This window comes from Sturnira hondurensis, unplaced genomic scaffold (assembly GCF_014824575.4).
Source record: "Sturnira hondurensis isolate 20B ecotype Veracruz unplaced genomic scaffold, ASM1482457v3 Scaffold0009733, whole genome shotgun sequence".
Lineage (NCBI taxonomy): Eukaryota > Metazoa > Chordata > Mammalia > Chiroptera > Phyllostomidae > Sturnira > Sturnira hondurensis.
This window is the reverse complement of record NW_028082364.1, coordinates 4150365-4169561: the sequence shown is the minus strand read 5'-3', so window position 1 is coordinate 4169561 and position 19197 is coordinate 4150365. Positions and strand designations below refer to the sequence as shown.

The window sequence follows — 19197 nt, the reverse complement described above, 5'->3', positions numbered from 1 at the left end:
GAAGGCCTGGGGTGAGCCCAAGGAAGGCTCCGAGAATTTCTTCCCCCTCAACGCCCTGTCTTGCAGGCACTGGAGGTGGGGCGGCTCTAGGAAGGATGTTCCAACCTCGAGGGCAGAGGTGCCTGACCCGCAGCCCGTGGGTGGCATGCAGCCCAGGAAGGCTATGAATTCGGCCCAACAGGAAATTGTTCATTTACTTAAAACAGTACAAGATTTTTGTGTGTGTGTGATTACATGTCACAACGTCTTTAATGTGTGGCCCAAGACAACTCTTCCTCTGGTGTGGCCCAGAGACACCAAAAGGTTGGACACGCTTGCTCTAGGGGATGGACGAAGCCACAGGCACGGAAGAATAGACACAGGTGGGGCTGTGGGGCTGTGGGGCGCCAGCCCCCAACCCCGGTGCTGTGGGTGGCAGCTTGAACCAGCCATGCCTCTCGGGAGGGCCCATCAGCAGCAGAACCCCCCCACACCCAGAATACACGTGTGGTGTACTCACCCCCGCACACACCACCACAAACCCACTCACACACGTGCACAAGGAAACATTGTCATATGATCAGCACATTTGTGCTTAAACAGCTAAAAGTTACAAATGACTCAACTGCCTACGGCCGGGGGGACAGCAAAATGAGCCGTGGGGCGCCGAGGGCCTGGCCCAGCCTCTGGCGGCACCGCTGCCGTGACCCCGGAGAGGAGTGACTGAGGTCAGCTCATTAGACGCAGCGTCACTTTTACGATGACAACCAGAGCTAAAGGAGCCGAGGCCCATTCAACAACCTGGGGCATGTGGCGGCCGCGGGGACGCCACTGGGGGCCAAGGAGGGGGTCGCATGGCCAAGGAACTCAGGCTTCTGCTGTCCGGCCACGATTTTGAAGAGAGGCAGCTGTATCTCTATGTTGCCTCACCCTTAAGAAGTAATTTTAGAATCTGCATGATAAAGAGAAGACAGGACTTTAGAGACAAGAGGTTCTGGGTTGGGGCCCTGGCTGTGTCACTTGGGTGTTGCACCTCGGGCACTTGGTGTTCAGGCGCGGTTGCGGGGGGGTACAGGCCTCTACTGGCAGGAGGCGGGGGCTGCACTCACTCCGCCCCCAGCCCCCGCCCCCGCCCCCGTGGAGGGGCAGACCCAACGTCTGGGTTCAGGGAGCGGCTCCTGAATGTAAATGTCACTTGAAAGTGAGGGACAGGTTTATCTGGGAGTCACGCAGCCCAGACTGCATGTCATTCTGGGGCCCTGTTTCCTTGGGACTCCCGCCAGGCCCACAGGGCACATGAGAGCCTTGGCACAGCCCCAGGGAGTGAGGGAGGTGGTCCAGCCCGGCCAGGGCTCTACACAGCGGCATCTCCGGGCGTGAGAAGCACGCTGTGCTTCGTGACCCTGATTGGGGAGGTCAAGGACTTGGCACCGGCATCTGCAGTGGCCTCCAAAATACTGAATTTAGAGCCCCTTAGGGCTGCTGGCGGGGCGGGTGGCGGCAAGGAGGGGGCCTCCTCCCCGCCACCCCTCAGCTCTCAGTGACTGTCGGAGGTTCCTGAGTCACCACTGTCATGGTTGGGATTCTGGTGGGAAATGTGCGTCCTCGCTGTCGTTTCCTGCGTGAACAACTTGGAAAGAGCTCCCACAAAAGGATAATAAAGGTGACAAACCTTCCTCCAAAGCTAGTAGTCCCCAGGACCAGATGGCAATGGCACTGGCTAAGCGAACGTGAGCTGCCAGCCACTTAGCTGAGATGGGGTTCCACGCAGATCCCCCCAGTCTGGGCTGCTGAGCACCCCCACACCCCCCCACCACGCTTCTACCCCGAGTAAACACAGCCGGCCCCGTGTGCACCAGGAACGGCCCCCTTTGGGACCTCATGGCTGCTGTGGCCCACCTGCCACGCACTGCGCCTTGCTCCTGCCCTCGGCGACTTCCACACGGGCCCTGTGTTCCAGTTCTCTCCTGATTCCCGGCTGATGTCCAGGTACAAGCCCGGCCCTCCGGAGGGCAGGGAGAGTCTGGTTCCCGTGGGGCCTCAGCATGGAGGGCCAGGTCTGCAGTGGAGTTTGGAGCAGGTCCTCCTTGGATGCGACCGGGGACCCTCCCCTGCAGTGGGGCTGCTCACACTCTGCCCCCTGCTCCCCCACACTGGGGTCCGAATGATCTCTTCATAACACGGACCTCATCATTTGGGCCCCATCCTGACGGAGACCTTTCAAAGCTCTCCCATTGGCGACTCAGGGGATGAGCCGACTTTCCTAATGCCGCTCCTTGTGGTGGCCCCTCGGCTGCCCTGTCCCCGCCCCTCCTGCCACCGCCCCCTTCGCTCCTCAGCAGTGATGGTTTTGCTTCTCTTCCCCTTCCGGTGGGTGCAGTCGAAATCTGTCAGAACGGGATTCTGCAAACTGGACTTCCCGGACTTCCAGTCCTGGCTGGTTGCCGGTGAAGTGCTCCCCATTCGCTGCCCCCTGGGTTACACTTGGGGGGCACCTAGATCTGCTCAGCACCATCTGTGGGCTAAACGCACGGCTTCCCTCTCTCCCGGGCACCCTGCACGCGGCTTTGTCCCGCCCCTGCCCAGCGGTGTCGAAACTCAGGCCCATCAGCTCCCACAGGCCTTCGCCGTGGTGGCTCAGGGCCTCTCCTCCGCCTCCCACGCACATTCATCCCTGTGGGTCCTTTATGCATCTTCCTCAAAGACCCCCTCCCACCGCAGGGGACCCTGCTCACCACTGACCCTGTGGCCGTCCGGCCACGACTTGGCTCCGGTCAGCTCTCTCCCCGCATGTGCCAGACCCTTTCACTGCTCCCTTTGGGATTCGGTCCTCGCCCAGAAACTGTGCATTTTCCTTGACCTGATTTCTTCCCTGAACCTCACCCGCCTACTCTCGACCTCGGACTTCTTCGATTGACAGGGTTCCGGTCCAAAGGTGTCTTTTTCTCCCACTGAACAGAGGGGTCTCTGAAGCTGACAACCTGGGAGACGTTCCCTTCCACGAACACTGAGCGCCTAGGGCGCCCCTGGCTCACCAGGTGAGCCCCTCAAGGCCTGACCTTCCGACCAGTTTGTCTCTCGTTTCCGATGTGGCGTTTTCAGATGGAACGTCGTTTCCTGAGAATGTCTTTACTTTTCAGGGCAACTTCTAAGTTGGCCTCTACCCCACAGGAACTTTTCCATAGAAAAAGTTGGCCTTTTTCTAGGAAAAAGAATTTTATCATAATGCTTTTTCTAAATCGAGACACAGTTTCTGATGACCCTTGGGGAATATTTCCTCACCAGGAAGTTAAAAAATAAAACCGCACGGAGGCATCAGTTTTGTATCTTTATTGGAATGTCACGGTAACATGAGCCGTGGACGTGGGGGCCACCACAGGGGGTCCTTCTGCAGCTGGCTCAGGCACCAGGGGGCCTCCCGAAAGGCAGGGGCAGCGCAGAGACAGGCCTGAAGGGGGCCCCTGGGGTGACACATGGTACGTGGGCACCTTGACCTCAGCCCTGACCAGCTGAGTCCGTGATCAGCCAGACCCGTTTTATGCCTCCGACTACTCGGCCATGACTTAGAGACCCACCTTCTTTAGACTCTTGGCAAAACTTCCAAGGAGGAGATTCGGGGGCTTTCGGGGGAATCCAACCAAGAGTCTGAGAACTGCCATTGGGGAAAGTTCATGCCTTTGGGTGTATTGGCAGACAAGCTGCATAAAACTCCTACTGTGTGCCAAATGGTCATCTAGGGGCTGGACATAGAGTGGCCAGCAGACCCAGGCAGGGCCCATGACCTCCTGAGTGGACGGGCCAGGAAGTCACAGACACTACGCATCACGACCATGCCAGCAGCTCCTGAGGACAGTTCAGGGCCGTGTGCCAGGCACGGCCTAGTGGGGAGGGCTGGGGAAGACTTCCTCAAAAGTGCCTTTTCGGCTGGATGTGCAGCTGAAAGGGCAGGAAGAGTGTTTCCAGTGCAAACAGCCTCTGGCCTGGCAGGTGGACCAGACGGTTTCCTCCGGGTGTGACACAGCCAGGTTTGCCTCTGCACGGGGTGCAGGTGGGGCGTGGACGGGAGGAAGGAGGGTGAGGAACCCCCAGAGGTTCCTCAGGAAGCTGTCCTAACGGTCCTGAGAGAGGGGACAGCAGTGGGAGGGGGCGATGACAGGCAGGGGGAGAGAAGGCCAGGACTGACCTGCAGTCTTTGAAGTCTGAGATAGGGAACCCTGGGAGAGGAGCAGGTGTGAAGAGAAGGTCAAGGGCAGTCGAGACACCCAGGTGAAGGCGTTGTGTAGGCAGCCGTGGGGGGCAGCTCCCAGAGGGGCCTGGGCTCCCCTTACAGATCTGCTCAGAAATAAGTCTCTGGGTAACTTCAGTTCCAAGGGTGTCAATGAAGCCACAGAGGGGGAGAGATTGCTGTGAGGAGGCTCTGGGAACAGTCACACTGATGGCCAGGAGAGGACAAGTGGGCAAGGAGGGGACACCAGGAGGGGTCTGGGAACGAGGGGCAGAGTTGCTCAGGGAGGGGCGGTGGTCAGGGAGGAGAGTGCAGGGCTACCCTCACCTCTCCGGGGCTGTCACCACCCACCTCCTTGGGTGTTTCCAACACCCTGTAAATAGGACAGGGGAGCTCACCCCCTGGACGGAGGCGTAGAGATGCTCATAGGGACCCCTGCCTCGGTCAAGGTCATGCATCCTAGCAGAGGATGCTGCAGGGTCAGCTGCCCCGCGCACGTCTATTGTGTCCCCCCACTTCCACCCCTCCCTCTCTGACACCCGGCAGGCCTGCCCCCCACGAGTCCACTCACACTGCAGTGTGAGGGCCCCAGCTCTGCTCTGCACCCTGCTGGGTGGGCTCAGTGGAGGGAACATTTCGACCTCCTGAGAGGCAGCGTCAAGGACATGGGCTTGAGGCCTGGCTTTTCACCCATCGTCCTGTTTGTTTGTTCACTCATCCCTTCGACAGCCGTTCCCCCAGAGCCTCCTGTACGCCAGGCACGTGTTCCAGCTGAGCGGCCTTGGGCAGGCCCCTGCTTCTCTGAGCCTCAATTTCCACCTCTGCAAAGTAGGGGCAGTGGCCCTTGTCGCAGGCGGTGAGGGTTACGGTAACCCATGCAGGTGAGGTACGTCGCTCACAGCAGGAGCCTCGAGGACTGATTCCCTGTTTCCTTTCCCTTCCCTCTCTTTTACTTTCCTCCATCCTGCAGAACCCATGGGGAGCAAGAGGCCAATGCTTCTGGCAACACCCACTGCTGTGCTCAGAGGGCGCAGACACATCCACGCACACATGTGCACACCCCCCGAATGTGCCCGTCCCTGCTCAGAACTCAGGGCCAGCACCAGCGTGAGCTCGGGACCCACAGGGGCCCTGGACACCTCTCTGGGAAGGCTGAGCACAGACAGGTCACTCCGCCCAGCCCCGAGGAGCCCAGCAGCCCCCACCGTGTGATCCAGGAGTCCCCAGATGCAGGCTGGGGTGCCTCCTAGGTGGCTTTGGGGGCGGCTGGCCCCTTCGTAGCTCCAGGAGTTACATCTTCGTGACCAAGGAGCAGTATCATTAATGTCCTGGGCCTGGGTCTAGACAGACTGAGAGGGCAGCGTCCTCACCGCTTCCTTGGGTGGCGTCAGCATCGGCTGCTCCTCCGAGGGGCCTCCCTCGAGCCTGGAGGAACCGAAGGCCCCACAGACCCTTGCAGCAGCTCCGAAGGTTGCTGGAGCACATGGTACAGGGCAGCTTGGGCTTCCTGAGGAGACACAAGCACAGGTCAGGGCTGAGGTGACCGATAGTGGGGCCAGTGGGGCCGGGGCCCAGCCACTGGCCTCTGCTTTTTCTAAGCCAGGCCCCAGGAAGGGCGGCCAACCTCCCGTGTTCCCGCAGTGGGGACTTCTTCCCTCAGCCCACAGTGGGGAGCATTCTGGAGACCTGGGGACCTGCTTTCAAATCCCGAGTCTGCTTCTAACTTGCTGTGTGCTCTTGGTCAAGTGACTTAACCCGTCTGAGCCTCATATGGAAGTATACGAGGTTAACGGTCTTTAAGAGATAATCTATTGTGTGTGTGTATATATATGTATATACACACTTTTATATATATTCTTTATCTAACTGCTTTTCCAATTCTTGAAAAGACTAAGTGTTCTAACGTCTGGCTCGTAGTAGGACCCCGATTAATGCTTGCCGCTTTTGAATCTTAATGAAACGATTCCTCAGCACCTGTAACACACCTGGCCTGAACTGGGGGAAGGTTGGGAGGAGTCGGCGCAAACATTTATTCAGGCCCTTGCGTCAAAATCCATCGTGAACAGCTGTCTGTCCACTCGAATGCGTGCTCCCCAAAGGCAAGGCACTTGTCTTCCGAACTCCTGCCGTGTGGCTGGCACTTAGTAGGTCCTCCGTTAAGGTCAATCTGATCGAAGGAGATGGTACTGAAGGTGCACACGCCGAACGCTTGGTAGGACGGTTTTTCCACCAAGTATGTGACATACGTTTTCAGGAAGCAGAGGATTCCCCTCGCTTCCGGGCCTACAAAGGCCCTTCGAGCTGTTGCCTGCTGAGACGTGGGTGGCCGGCCTGCTTTCCCTGCAGTGACGTTCACCGGGATTCCTTTCTCATTTGTGCTGCGAGCCTCAGGGTGTCGGAGGGAAAGGCCCAGCGAAAGCGCCTGTGTTTCGGGGCCTAGCACCTGCCTCTCCCTTCACCGCCAGGAGCAGGGCGTGGGCCAAGAGCTCCACTCCGTGGGCCACTGGATCCAGACGAACTGACCGCCAGGAGCAGGGCGTGGGCCGAGAGCTCCACTCCGGCCACTGGATCCAGACGAACTGGTGGCATTGTTCTGTGTATTGCAGCTTATGTTCACAAGTACTTCTGTTTTCCTCAAGCAATAGTGCATATCCACTCTCGGTGACAATATAGAGATTTCTCATGCACGCCTTTCGGTGAAAACGGAGACTTGGTGCAGACATTTAAGTGCGTCTGTAACGCAGGTCAGGGAGGACGCCGAGCTGGGCAGGAGAGGATTTACACGCGACTCTGGTGTGGGAAGTGCTGCCACAAGTCCCCGGCCTGTCCCAGCTCACCCTGGGCCTGAACACAGGGACACTGAGCATGACGTGGTGTCCCCAGAGACTCTGTCAGGCGGACCTGCAGCTCCGGGGCAAGACAAGATCCAGCCTTAGGTGGATTTGTGGCTGGAGGCCACGAATGCAGCCTCATTTCTCCCCTCCCTGCCCCGGCTGGTCCACTCTCAACCTGGGAGCTGTCCTTCACCTGGTGCCAAGGCCCAATCTGGTTCCCCTGCCTTCCCACGAGGCTCCTGTGGCCTCAGTTCCAGCCACTGTCTCTTAAGTCACCAAGGGAGTCAAACTCCCTATTTCTTTTCCTTTCCAAGTGGAGAGGGGGAGAACTTCCGCTCAGGGTCCCTCAGGTGGGAGCTGCAGATCTGGTTGCCTGACTTTGCAAGGCTTTGCACAGTAGGCCACAGCCGGGCGGGGCCCACGCCTCCTGAAACGCTGGGGGCCCCAGCTCTCCCTGGCGGTTCGGCTGGGCCCTCCCTCCACAGAACACCCAGCCGCACCTGGACCTCAAGGTCATACTCCTGGCTCTCTGGAGGCTGGCATCGTTCTCCGTGTTGGCAGTGTACATATTTGGCCAGGCAGGCAGGTATCTGCCCTTGCATTAACATTCCAGACGGAGCCTGGGGCTCTGATAAGGTGACTTTCCCTGAGGAAGTGAAATTATCAAAGACAGTTCGGGGCATCTGCATGTCCCCTTGTATGGGGCATAAAATCGATCAGTGTTGCCACCACTCTTCATCTCTGCGACACCTTTAACAATGTTACCCTTCCATTCTTAATATTATTCATGATGGCAATGATTAATTTAGTGCTGTCAATTTTACACATTTTCCAAGCCAGTTTACTCGATGCACACAAGTTTAGAATTATCTTCTTTCTGGTGAACTGAACCTTTAAAAATGTGACCATCTTTATCTTGAGTAACACTGTTTTGCTTACGGTTCACTTCGTTTAATATGGATTTAGCTACCCATATGCTTCCTTTGGTTACTATTTGCCTAGTTTATCTTATTTTTCCTTCCTTATACTTTCAACACTTTTGTTTCCTTACGCCTATCTCTCATAAAAAGAAATGCTTGTTTAGATATAAAATATGAAATCTGGCAGTCTTCACTGCTTTCATTGTGCAGTCCGCTCCATGGACCTGTGCTGTGATTACTGGTCTAGTCTGATCTTGTGTTCCATATTTGCCCCTCCTTTTCTCAAAATTCTCTTGTCTTTTCTTGTCTTGAGTTGCCTTTTCGCCCCTCCTTCTCTTTCTTCCTCACCGTATGGATTTTACCCTGTTGTGAAAATTTTGGAACCTGCGTAGTGAACATCACCTCACCTAAGGCCAGTGGCAGGGGCCCCTCCTCCCTCACCTAGCTCGCCATCCCTGCCACGTGAGCGCTGGGATGAGCCCCCGAGCCGGCTTCCCACGCGGTGTGGACTCCATCACACTGCACACTTCCGGACGTCCGAGTGGGCTTGATAGCGCATGACCCGCTTCCTGGCCCCGTGGCCCATCTGTGCCCTGGGCCCCGACACTTAACCGAAGGGAGTTTGAGGGGGTTCCCGGAGATCACAGCGCCTGCCACTCAGTGTGCACCTGTGGTGGGCACCTGTCGCTTTCACCTCCCCGTCCCCCATCCCCTTCCTCTTGGGAACAGCACATTGAATTTTCTTGGGGACCCCACCTACCCCACTCTTGGCTTGTGTGGGTGTGGTGGGGTTACCCTCTTCTTTGCCCCCGCTCCAGGTGTGGGTTCAAAGGCACACGCGTGACCCATCCCAGCCAATGAGACCTGAGCCCGAAATGTAATGTTGAGGCAGGGGATGTATTTCCCACGGGGCCACTGAGATGGCAGCTGGGAGTGCGGGCGGCACCCTGGGGAGACTCCAACTGAGAATGAAGTCAACACAGTGTGACCCGGAGTTGAAAGCCGGAGAAAGACACATTTCTAACGACACTGAAGCATTTGGATCCAGGCGTGCTTGCAGCCGCTCTTGGGCCCTCCCGCGATGAGCTGATTCCTTCCTCCCACCGTCCCGGCTTCTTTGAACTGGCTCCCCGCAGTGGGCAGTGGGCCGCGCCCTGACTGACCCCATCCCGACTAAGTGCCGAATCTCATTTTTTCACGTTGAGGGCGTTGTCATGCGCCTTGCCTGCAGGGGGTCAGGGACAGTCTCAGTGCTACTCCGTATGGAGGCCTCCCCGCACCTCGGTTTTCCGCTGGGGGAATGTCAGTGACAGCGACCTCACAAGATGGCAGGTAGTCAGGACCACAGACAGTGACAACAGGCCTTTCCCGTTACTCCACTGGGCTGACAGTGCAATCGGCCAAACATGCAGAAGCGCCGCACGCTCTCTTGTGTTTGCGCCATGGCCCGTGCTCTTCCGTTGCTTGAAAGTCCTTCTCTCTCTCCTCAGTAAATACAAACTTAAAAATGAAAAGAAGCAAGGAGGACCGTGGGCAGGTCTGATGGGCAGGGACACCAGCCACTCGTAAGGGCCCAAGGCGGAGCTGCCTGTCTGCCCTCTGGTGCAGGGGTCAGAGCACGCCGGGCAATTCCTGCAGTTGTTTTGCAAACATCGTTGTTTATGGTCATGACAAATAAGGGAAAACTTTCTAGAAAGGGCACTCAGAACTCCCTCCTTGTTTTTCCCCTGTGACAAGGGAACTCAAAGAATCATGGCACTGTGGGCTCGTGAGAGGGATTTTGACTGGGGACCGCCCAGGGCACACAACCCTGAGCACTGGTGGGTCACTGCCTGGGTCCGTCCTGGGAGCTCATGGAGGGAGGGACTGGCTGTGACTCTGACAGTCCTCAAGGGCCCCTCCCATAGTCGGTGTCTGAATTGCGCTGCACCCTGCGCCCCGTCAGCACCCATGGTGCGCCCAGGACCGAGCCTTTCATGGCTTAGAGCAAGCTGTGCTTCCCACATGGCTGGGGGCTGGGAGGCCAGTGGCCTGTCTGGAAAACAATTAAGCAAAGTGTAACAAAAGGCCCAAAATACCCCTCACCTTTGACCAGTAATTCGGTTTCTAGGAGCGTCCTTTCTAGGGAAATAATCCGAAAGGAACAAAATGTTCTCTGCATGCAGATGCTCATCACGGGTTGCTTCGAATAGCAAAAAATGCGGAGATGGCGGTCAAGCACACACATAATTCATTTCAGACAATTCCGAGGCTCCTCGAGGCTCCTCACGCCCCCTTCCCCACCAGGGGCCCGTCACCGGCTGGTGTCAGGCACTCTTCTCTGGCCTTGCCTGTGTCTTTATCCTCCCCTTTAATCCTTACAGCCGCTTTTGAAGCAGGCACTAGTAACACCCCATTTTACAGATGAAGAAACTGAGGCGTGGAGGGGTTAAGTAGCCAGCCCAAGGTCAGTCCACCCCCAGGCAGTCCGACCCTGCAGGCACAGCTGCTCCCAGGGCAGCGGCGGTTACTCCTTACCATCACCAGGGGGTTAGTCATCCACTGGGGCCAGGTGTGTGCTGTGTCCCAGGTGCAGGGAGAAGGACACTCGTTTGAGATATGGAGGGGGTGCTGTGGCTTCTCACCCATGCTTGCCCCGTTGCCAGGGCTGCCCCCGCCCTTGCCACCTGTCCCCCATTCGGGCAGCAACTGCAGGTGAGGGCCCAGGCGATTTCTTAAGCCTCAGACAGAAACCCTGGTGAGACAGCCCAGGGGCGTGTGGTTTTCTAGAGCCTGCGAGAGCAGCTCCCCTCTCCCCACCACCCAGAGGGGCAGCGGAACCCCTGGGGGCCGCCTGGGGCAGGAGGCGGAGAGTTAGGTGCTAGAGTGGGCTCTGCCGCTGCCCCTCTCTTCTGGGGTGGGAGCCCTGACTGGAGACGGGGTCGGGCCACTGTGGGGTGTGGGGGGATCTGAACACACAGGAGGCTGTGCCCTTCTTACCAGCTGGAAACCAGGTCGCGGGAGGGGCCTCCGCAGAGGCTTCGTGTAGCCTCTGTGCCCCAATCCTTCTCCCACGGGGTGTAGGAGGCCCCTAAAATCCCCCAGACTGACAACGAGCCCCAGGGTGTGGCTGGGCCTTGGGGCCTGCCTGCTGGGGGCACCCTAGGGGGCCGGAGGGCTGCAGCAGAGGCTCGGGCCCTTGGGAGGATATGGTTGGTCCTCTGCAGTGCCAAGGAGAGCCTGGGAGCAGGCCACTTATGTCCCCTGGGCCCAGGCGTGGCACGGGTGCTGGGGATGGAGAAGCCAGCAGGGCAGGTCTAGACAGTGTCCGAGAGGATGCCACAGGGGCCAGACAGCCCGGGAACTTAGCTTGTCCTGGGGAGACGGAGGCGGCGGGGGTGGAGAGAATCTTGCACTGACTGGCTTTACGACTGGAGTAGACTGAGCTCCCCTGACCTGGAAAACACGTTTTTTGGTCTGTGAGGGGGCAGAGTGAAACAGAGATTCTCACACCTGGGCGGACTCAGGGACATGCTGTAAGCTTGTGTCCAGGAGCCGGCGTCAACGTCCTGGGTCCTCCCGCCAGCCCTGGGAGGGAGGTGCCGTAACCATCGGCCTGACTTTTCAAACGGGGACAGAGTTTTCGAGAAGGAAGGTGACCTTGTCCAAGGTCACCCCCCAGCAACACTCAGAGATCTCCCAGCAGGCCAGGCACCGAATGGCTCCCCATTGCCTGGGGCTCCCCCGCCCCTCCCCCAGCCTTCACACGCTGCTCCTTTGCCTGTGTGGCAGCTCCACCAAGGGCCCACAGCTGCCAGGGCCGAGCTCATTGCACATGCCTGTGCCCGTACCTGCTGGCCTGTGTTGGGGGGAGGGTGCCTTCATTAGCGTCCCCCTCCCCACGCACACCCTGTGGGAGCGGACACGAAGCGTGAGGGAATACGAGTCAGTAAGACTCGGCAGCCCCCACACAGGAGACGTGCACGGCCTGCTCAGGGATTTGGTGTGGCTCTTTCCATTGTGGCTCAGGCCCCGTCTGCCCTGGGAAGTCAGGAAGGGAGCACAGAGCTATGACCTCAGGGGCGGTGGGCGCCGGCCATGGGAACGGGGTCTCTCTTTGGCTTCACATTCCCATACTCCGTTTCAACAACAGTTCAGTGTTTGCAAGTGTTCTGCGTCTCCCAGGTCGGTGTGGAGAGGGAAGGTCCCTGGGCACTGAGGACTTCCTGGCCACCCGCCCTGAGGGTCTGGGCGCAGGTTACAGGGGCATGTGCCCTGTCCCGGCGTGAGGAGGGCCCTCATCTCTTCCACGGAGCCTGTGATGCCCAGAGCCCATGTCCCTCCCTGTGCACGCGGCCTTGTGCACGGTCGGAGCCGAGCAGACCCACCGATGCTGTGTAGAGCCATCTGCCACATTCTGACAGTTGGGACAACTGCCCCCCTCTATTTCTGGGTAGAGGGGAAGTGGTCCCCATACCCCAGGAGAGCCTCTGGGGCTGTGGACACCCTGCAATGCCAATGGATCTCAGGCGCACACGACCCTGTCCCCCACATTGCCACAAACAGCCCTCGTGGGTTTCAGGGACCCCACGAAGCAGACTCATCCCTGTTTCTCCGGGAGCAGTGACAGCTACCCGAAGTGTTAGCTCTTCGACAGGCAAGGGAACCGGGCTCAGAGAGGGGCGTGTTCTTCTCAAGGCCACGTAGACAGTTAGCCGCGGAGGCAGTGAGAGGCCCAGGCCCTGGTGGCGAGGCTGGGGCTCTCGGCAGCCCCATCCTGCCCCCCCGTCTGCACCTCGCCTGCCGCTTGCCCCTGTGCGCACAGCTCAGGTCGTGACAAGGACATATTTTACTGTACTGGCATTGAACTCAGAACTCCAAGCTCAGAACTGTTCATTACTATGAAAAGCATGTTCTTTTCTGCTCTTGCAGAAGATTCTTGACACAAACACAGCTCGGGGTTTGCATAGTTTCTCTCGCTTATTCAGCATTTATACGTAATTCATGTTGGATGGTCTCTGGAGACTGATCCGGGCCCCTCATTTTCAGATGAGGGAGACCGGGCTCAGGATCAGGGCCTCATGCTTTGCTTAAATTGGTGCTAAGCTGCATTGCAATCCTCAAGAAGAGGCATTTTCATTCCTATTTTGCAGATGAGCAAGCTGAGGCTCAGAGAAGGCAAGCCACCTGCCCAAAGTCACAGAGCCAGCAAGTGCTGGGGCTGGGATTGGCCCCTGTTTCTTTCCTTTCCATCGGGGGTTGGCAGACTCCAGGGCCTGTGGGCCAAATCCAGCCCACCGCCTATTTTTTTTAAACAGCGGGGAGAAAAAGGAATAGAAGAATAATATTTCATGACTGGTAAAAATGATATGGAATTCAATTTTCAGTGTCCATACATTCGGACTTAATGGAACACAGCCGCCTCATTTGCTTACGAACTGTCTGTGGCGGCTTTAGTAGAGTAAGGGCGGGGTTGAGCAGTTGCCGCAGACAGCACAGGAGCTGCGAGCCTGGCCCCTTGCAGAGAAGCTTTGCTGACGCCTGCCCTCCACCAGGCCATCCCCCTGGGGCCAGGAGGGTCGGCAGCCTGCTCCCTGCACAAGGGTATCGGGACTGAAATCCAAGAGCTCTGTCAGCTGGCCAAACCGTGTGCCCTGGGGCCAGCTTCCCTGGACAGAGGGCCTTCCCCTAATTTGTTCACCTTGTTCTCACGGGCACATAGCTACTAGCGTGACCTCAAAGCTCAGGTCCCCTTCGCTCCCCATCACAGCCCCTGGGAAGGCAGCCGCGCAGCAGGTCCCATCAGGTCCCATCAGCATCAGAAGAAGCCAGAAGTGTGGGTGGGAGAGCTCAAGGCGGAGGGAGAGGGAGGGGGGCTGGCTTCAAAGGCACAATCATGGGGGAAGGGGGCGGGTGGTAAATGCAGGGTTCTCTACCTTTCAAGTGGCTCCTGGGGGGTCATGATTTATTCTCCTTGACCTTTGAGGCTGTAAAAGGCTTTCCGCCTCCTCTCCCTTTGCTCTCCTTCCCTTGACTTCCTCTCCCAGGCGGAGGTGGGGAGGTCTCACTCCCCAAACTCTCTGAAGAGACAGAAGACGAAAAGGATTAACTCCTTGTTGTGGCCGGCCACCAGGGCGGGGGGTAGGGACTGGGGATGTGGGCACCCAGTGGACCGGGACACGGCCTCAGATTGGGGCAGCCTCACGGGCCTGCCACGGCCGGGCGCTGCTGTAAAGCCCAAGCACGTCGTGAAGGAGAAATGGGAGGGAAGGAGGAAGGGCTGAAACAGAGGAAAAGAAAACACAAAACAGAATAGAGAAAACGCAAGAAGGAGGGGAAGGTAGAGAAGAAAGAACCTCAAAAACAGCTTGGCACAAAGGAGCCCGGTGCAAAAGACCAGGCGTCACGGGAAACAGCCAGTGTAGGCAAGTCTATAGAGACGGAGAGCAGGTTAGTGGCTGCTGGGGCAGGCAGGGGTCGGGGGTGGTAGCCGAAGGCTCCCGAGCTTCTCTGGGGGTGGGGAAAGTGTGCTCCAATGGATGGTGGCGATGAGGGCACAGCCCGGGGAATGCACTGAAAGCCGCTGAATTGTACGCCTTAAACGGCTGAATTCTGCCGTGTGGAGTGCATCTCAATGAGACTATTTATATAGAAGATGGGACATGAACAACAAGAAGAGGCAAAACGAGAGAAAAGAGGGGATGATGGATGGTGAAGAACAAAATTCGTGTCTGTTCAAGTCCCTGTCCCTCTGCCGGGAACCGCACAGGGTGTCCCCGGCTCCCTCTCGTTCTTACGGCTCCGCAGAGCCGATTCCCACGGATGTACAGGTGAGGAGGCTGCAGCTCCGACTGCCCAGGGCCTTGCCCAACACCAGCCGGCTGTCGTATGGTCGGGCCAGGGCTCACACCGCGCTCCCTAATTTTCACGCTGAGGCAGGAGAGCACCCCCTCCGCCTTGTGGCGCGATGGATCCTCAGGCCAGGTACCAAGGACACAGGGGACAAGCAGCCAGCAGGATCTGCTGCCAGGGAGCAGCGGGGCCCCTTACTTTGGGGGTGGGGAGCAAACTGTTTGGGGTGCGTCTGCAAAGGCACTCCCAAAGGCCATAGGGAGTGCCAGAGTCAGTGTGCCAGACGGCCAGGCTGCCTTTGAGCCCCAATGACACCAGTAAGCCAAGCTGAGCTCTTCCAGGGGGGAGTTCCTTTCTGAGCAGCAGTTGCGGCTTTTTCTCCTACGGCATTGTGGCCTCGTCCGCCTGCCTGGCCTGGACTTCTGGCAAAGAGGAGTCAGCTCCACTGTCCCCTGGGCCCCCAGCCTCTGGCCAGGCTAGGCAGCGTCTGGGGACCCCACCCCACCTCGCAGCACTTCCTGTGCGTTTGGCACACGTTGCCTGAGAGGCCTGCCCCCGATGCCAGTGCTTTGGAGGGAGGACCATTGTCACATCTAGTTTAGAAAAGGGGAACCCGGAACTTCCGAGCTCCCATTAGGTTCCCGGAACTCCCCTCTTTGAGGCTTGGTTTTCTGATCTCTAAAGTAGGAGCATATTAGTTACTTCTCAGGGCTCTTGAGGACATAGAACAAGGTACTATGGCCATTCACTCATTCACTGAACAAATATTGCCAGGCTTGTCTCGTGCCAGGTGCTTGTCTCGTGCCCTTGTCTCGTGTCTCCGTGTTGTGGACACGGCAGAGAACATCAGAGACATGGCCTGCCTCAGGGAGCTCGCCGTCCAGGGGAGCAGACACTGGACATGCAGGACGCAGCAGGGGGGTGGGAAGGTGCAGGGCACACGGGGTGCAGGGCCTCAGCGGCCAGGATAAGAACTCGGGGTTTTATGGTTGAGGGTAGTGCATACGACCCTTTACGCTGGGAACTGTTCTCGGGCTGCAGAGGCGAGGAGAGCAGACAGGGGAGACCTGGCAGAGGGGAGGGGGCGCCTTTCCCCCCTTTGCACCTCTTCTCCCGAAGTCTTTCTTAAGCCCTGGTTCCTGGCACCAGGCGTATTGTAGCTGTGGGCACAGGGGCACCGTGGGAATGAGGAAGCGACCCACCCCAGGGAGGCCGCTGCTGCGCCAGAGGCGTGTGGAGAGCACCGCCCTGCCTAGGGAAGTTATCCAGAGGCAGTGAGTACTGGGAGAAGCACTTGAGAGCCCCGGGCCCAGAGGTAAGGGTCTGCTCCCAGCCCCTCCCGAGCTGGCTGTGGGCCTCAGCCGGGTCACTGACCTCCCCCTGCCTTCGTTTCCCCCTCTGGTAGCTATGAGTCTGGGCTCAATTCAAGCCGAGGCAGCCTTTCATCACGGAAGGAGCCCAGGCTTCGGGGTGAGGCCCCTTGGGCTCGAGTCCCAGCTGTCACCCGTGAGGCTGCGTGGCCCGATGCTGACTGCCTTGCCTCTGGAAGCCTGCTGCTGGCTGGGGGCTACGCTTCGAGAATCCCTCTTCTCGAATAACACCCTTCAGAGGTGGGGGCCTCTGCTTTGCTCACCACCATGCCCCAAACAGTGAGGGCACACAGCAAGTCCTTGATGAGTGCCTGTGAGTCACTGGGCTCTCAGGTGGTTCGGGTCGGCAGGGGCGGAGGGGGCGGAGGGTCCCCGGGGGTCTGGGGGTGGTGGCCATGCTTACTGAAGTGGGCAGGGCCTCTGCCAACAGGCTAAGGAACTGGGACTCGTGGTGGCTGAACATGCCCTCAGAGAGGCGCGCATCCCCGTGGCCGAAACCAAGAACGCTACCCTAATACGGCAAAAGGATCCTGGCAGGTGTGATTGAGGACTTAAGGATGGGGAGGTAGTCCTGGATTCTCCCAGGGGCCCTGAATGGAATCCCCGGTGCCCTGTTGTAGAGGGGGGCAGGGGAAGACTTGGCCATGAAGGAGAAGGAGATGGGAGGGTGGAGGTGAGAGGTCGGGGCGATGTGAGGAATGGGCCACGAGCCAAGACGTGCGGGTAGCCCACAGAAGCTGGAAAAGGCAAGGAGACGGGTTCTGCTCTGGGGCCTCCAGGGGGAGCCAGCCCCACCAGCACCTTGGTTTCAGACTCGGGGCCTCCAGAGCTGTAGGAGAATGAGTCTGTGTGCTTTCAGCCACCAGGTGCACGGCCATGAGTTACAGCGGCCCCAGGAAACGAACACGGCCTCTGTTTAGTAGAAGCTCAGGTCACTGAGCAGGGGGAGAGGCCAGGGGCTGGGGAGCAGAGAGGGGGCAGGGGAGGCTGTCCAGGGCGGAGGTGCTGAGGCGTGGGGTGAAGGAGGCGGATGGGGTCAGGGAGGGCAGACAGGACGTCCTGCTGTGGAGGTGGCGGCTGGTTGGCCACAGGTCAGCTGGGCCTCCCCCTCTCCTGAGCGTCCCCTCGGCTGACCGTGCCACCACCCCAAGGGCAGGCCTGGATCAGTCCCTCGGAATTCTCAGCTCGAGCAGATACCCCAGCCCCTCCAGAAGTGACAAGGTTCTTAGGCCAACACTCGGTTTTGTTCCCAGAAGGACAGCAGGAAGGACATGCTATAGACATCAGGGAAGCTGAGAGCCCTCCTTAATGGAGGGCCATTCAAGGTCGCAATTGCCCTGCAACCTTGGTGGGAAAACCCACCTCCGTCTGTCCTTGGCCTGCTGCACCGCCACCCCATGTCCCGCACCTCGTGTGAGGCCCTCCAGCTGGCTCCCCGTCCCTTTCTGCCAAACCCCTCTGTCCACTGCTTCCCTGGGGTGCTCCACAGCTGCTGTGTGGGGTGCAGGTGGGCTCTGCTGCTTGGCTGGCCTCCATGGGGGGCGTCTCCCTAGGCACCGCCCCCCACGGCAGCCATGAGGATCAGAGGAGCAGGAGGATGCCCCCGCCCTGCAGCGTGCTGGGTACCCACAGGGAAGTCAGGAACGGGGGCTGCTCCTTCTGTGGTGGCTCGGGCCTTGGCGGTGGCTGGCTCACTGGCTTGTGAGTCACTTGGGCCATTTAATGGGTTTCTCCGAGCCTCATTTTCCCGTCTGTAAAGGGAAGACTAAGCGAACACCTCCTTTGCTGGGCCGTGCAGAGGATGGAAGGAGGCCTAGAGTCGGAAGGGTCCGCCACCCCCTGGATGGACGGGTCTTCCTTGTGTTCACTCAAGGCTCAGCTCAGAGGTCTGCTGCCTGGGGCGGGCTGCCCATGTCGGGCTGCCCAGGTCCTGTGCCGCTGCACCTGGCGCTCAGCATTTCAATCCCCGGCACGTGCTGCCCTGAGCCACGGCCAGTGTGCTCCTCAGCTACCCCCACGCAGCCACGGGGGGTGCGGGGTAGGGGTCTGGCTTTGTCTCCCTTGGCACCCTCAGCCTCTGGCCCAGGGTCGGGGACAGGATGCCCTCACAGAATGACCCCTACTCGGAAACAAGGGCACAGTCGTGAACCCGGCAGCTAGTGGTGCCCAGTGAGCGAAAGCTGCTGTTAAGTGTTTTGCTGATGCTTCCCTGAAGATCAGGGTAAAGCAGCCTATTCACCCGGAGGTCACATGGGTAGGAGCAGGAGGAAGTGGTTTATATGACTGAGTCGCATCGGCACCTTCTCCAGAGCCCACACCGCCCAATTTGCTCTTTGTTTGCTTCGTGAACTGCATTAGCTTTGCCCTCGAGGCTGCTTCCTGAATGAGGGGTGAGGCAGGACATGGATGGGCGTCGTACCCACCAGGGCCAGACGGGCATTGTGGAGACACACCTGCAGGTGGCTTTGAGGGTGGATTCGAGAGGGACAGTCCAGAGACTGGGAGGGGGCTGGATACAGAAGGTCAGCAGCCGGCCGTGGGAGGGCCCCAGACTCAAATCTCTGGACGGCGGGACCCCCACACCTGGCTGCTGCAGTGACCAGGGAGGACATGGGGCCCAGGAGTCTAGTGGGCAGTTGCCCCCGCAATGACCCACAGAGTCTGGCACCCCGAGGGTGGGGGTCTGCGGTGTCCAGCCCAGCCTTTCTCGAGACCGAACGTGTACCCAGGGGAGTCACAGAGCCTGCTGCCCTCCGTAAGTCACATACACTCAGGCGACTCTGGGAGGGGAGGAGGGCAGGCTGCATGAGGGCTGACCTCATGCTCTGTGGGACGAGGGAACTGAGTCCTGAGAGAGGCAGGGACTTGCTCAAGCCGGGGGAGTGAGGGCAGGGCTGCGACATGCTCAGACAGTCATTGCTACATCCCTGGTGCCCGGCCCAGTTCTCAGCCTGTGTGGGAAGATGATAAATGTCTGTGGGTGAGGGAATCCATGAATGAATGGATGGCTCAGTCACACGGACCCCATTCTGGGGCAC

At 58.8% G+C, this 19197-nt stretch overlaps 1 protein-coding gene across 1 annotated transcript in view; it reads right to left on the bottom strand.

Moving 5' to 3' along the window:
- Positions 1-5151: 5151 nt before the first annotated feature.
- The window catches only part of HRH2 (histamine receptor H2), a 32046-nt gene continuing 18000 nt past the window's right edge, over positions 5152-19197 (bottom strand). Inside the window, 2 exon segments of the mRNA XM_037057804.1 lie at positions 5152-5623; positions 5625-5711. Of these exon segments, the coding sequence (XP_036913699.1) occupies positions 5545-5623; positions 5625-5711 (166 nt within the window). The 3' untranslated portion in view covers positions 5152-5544.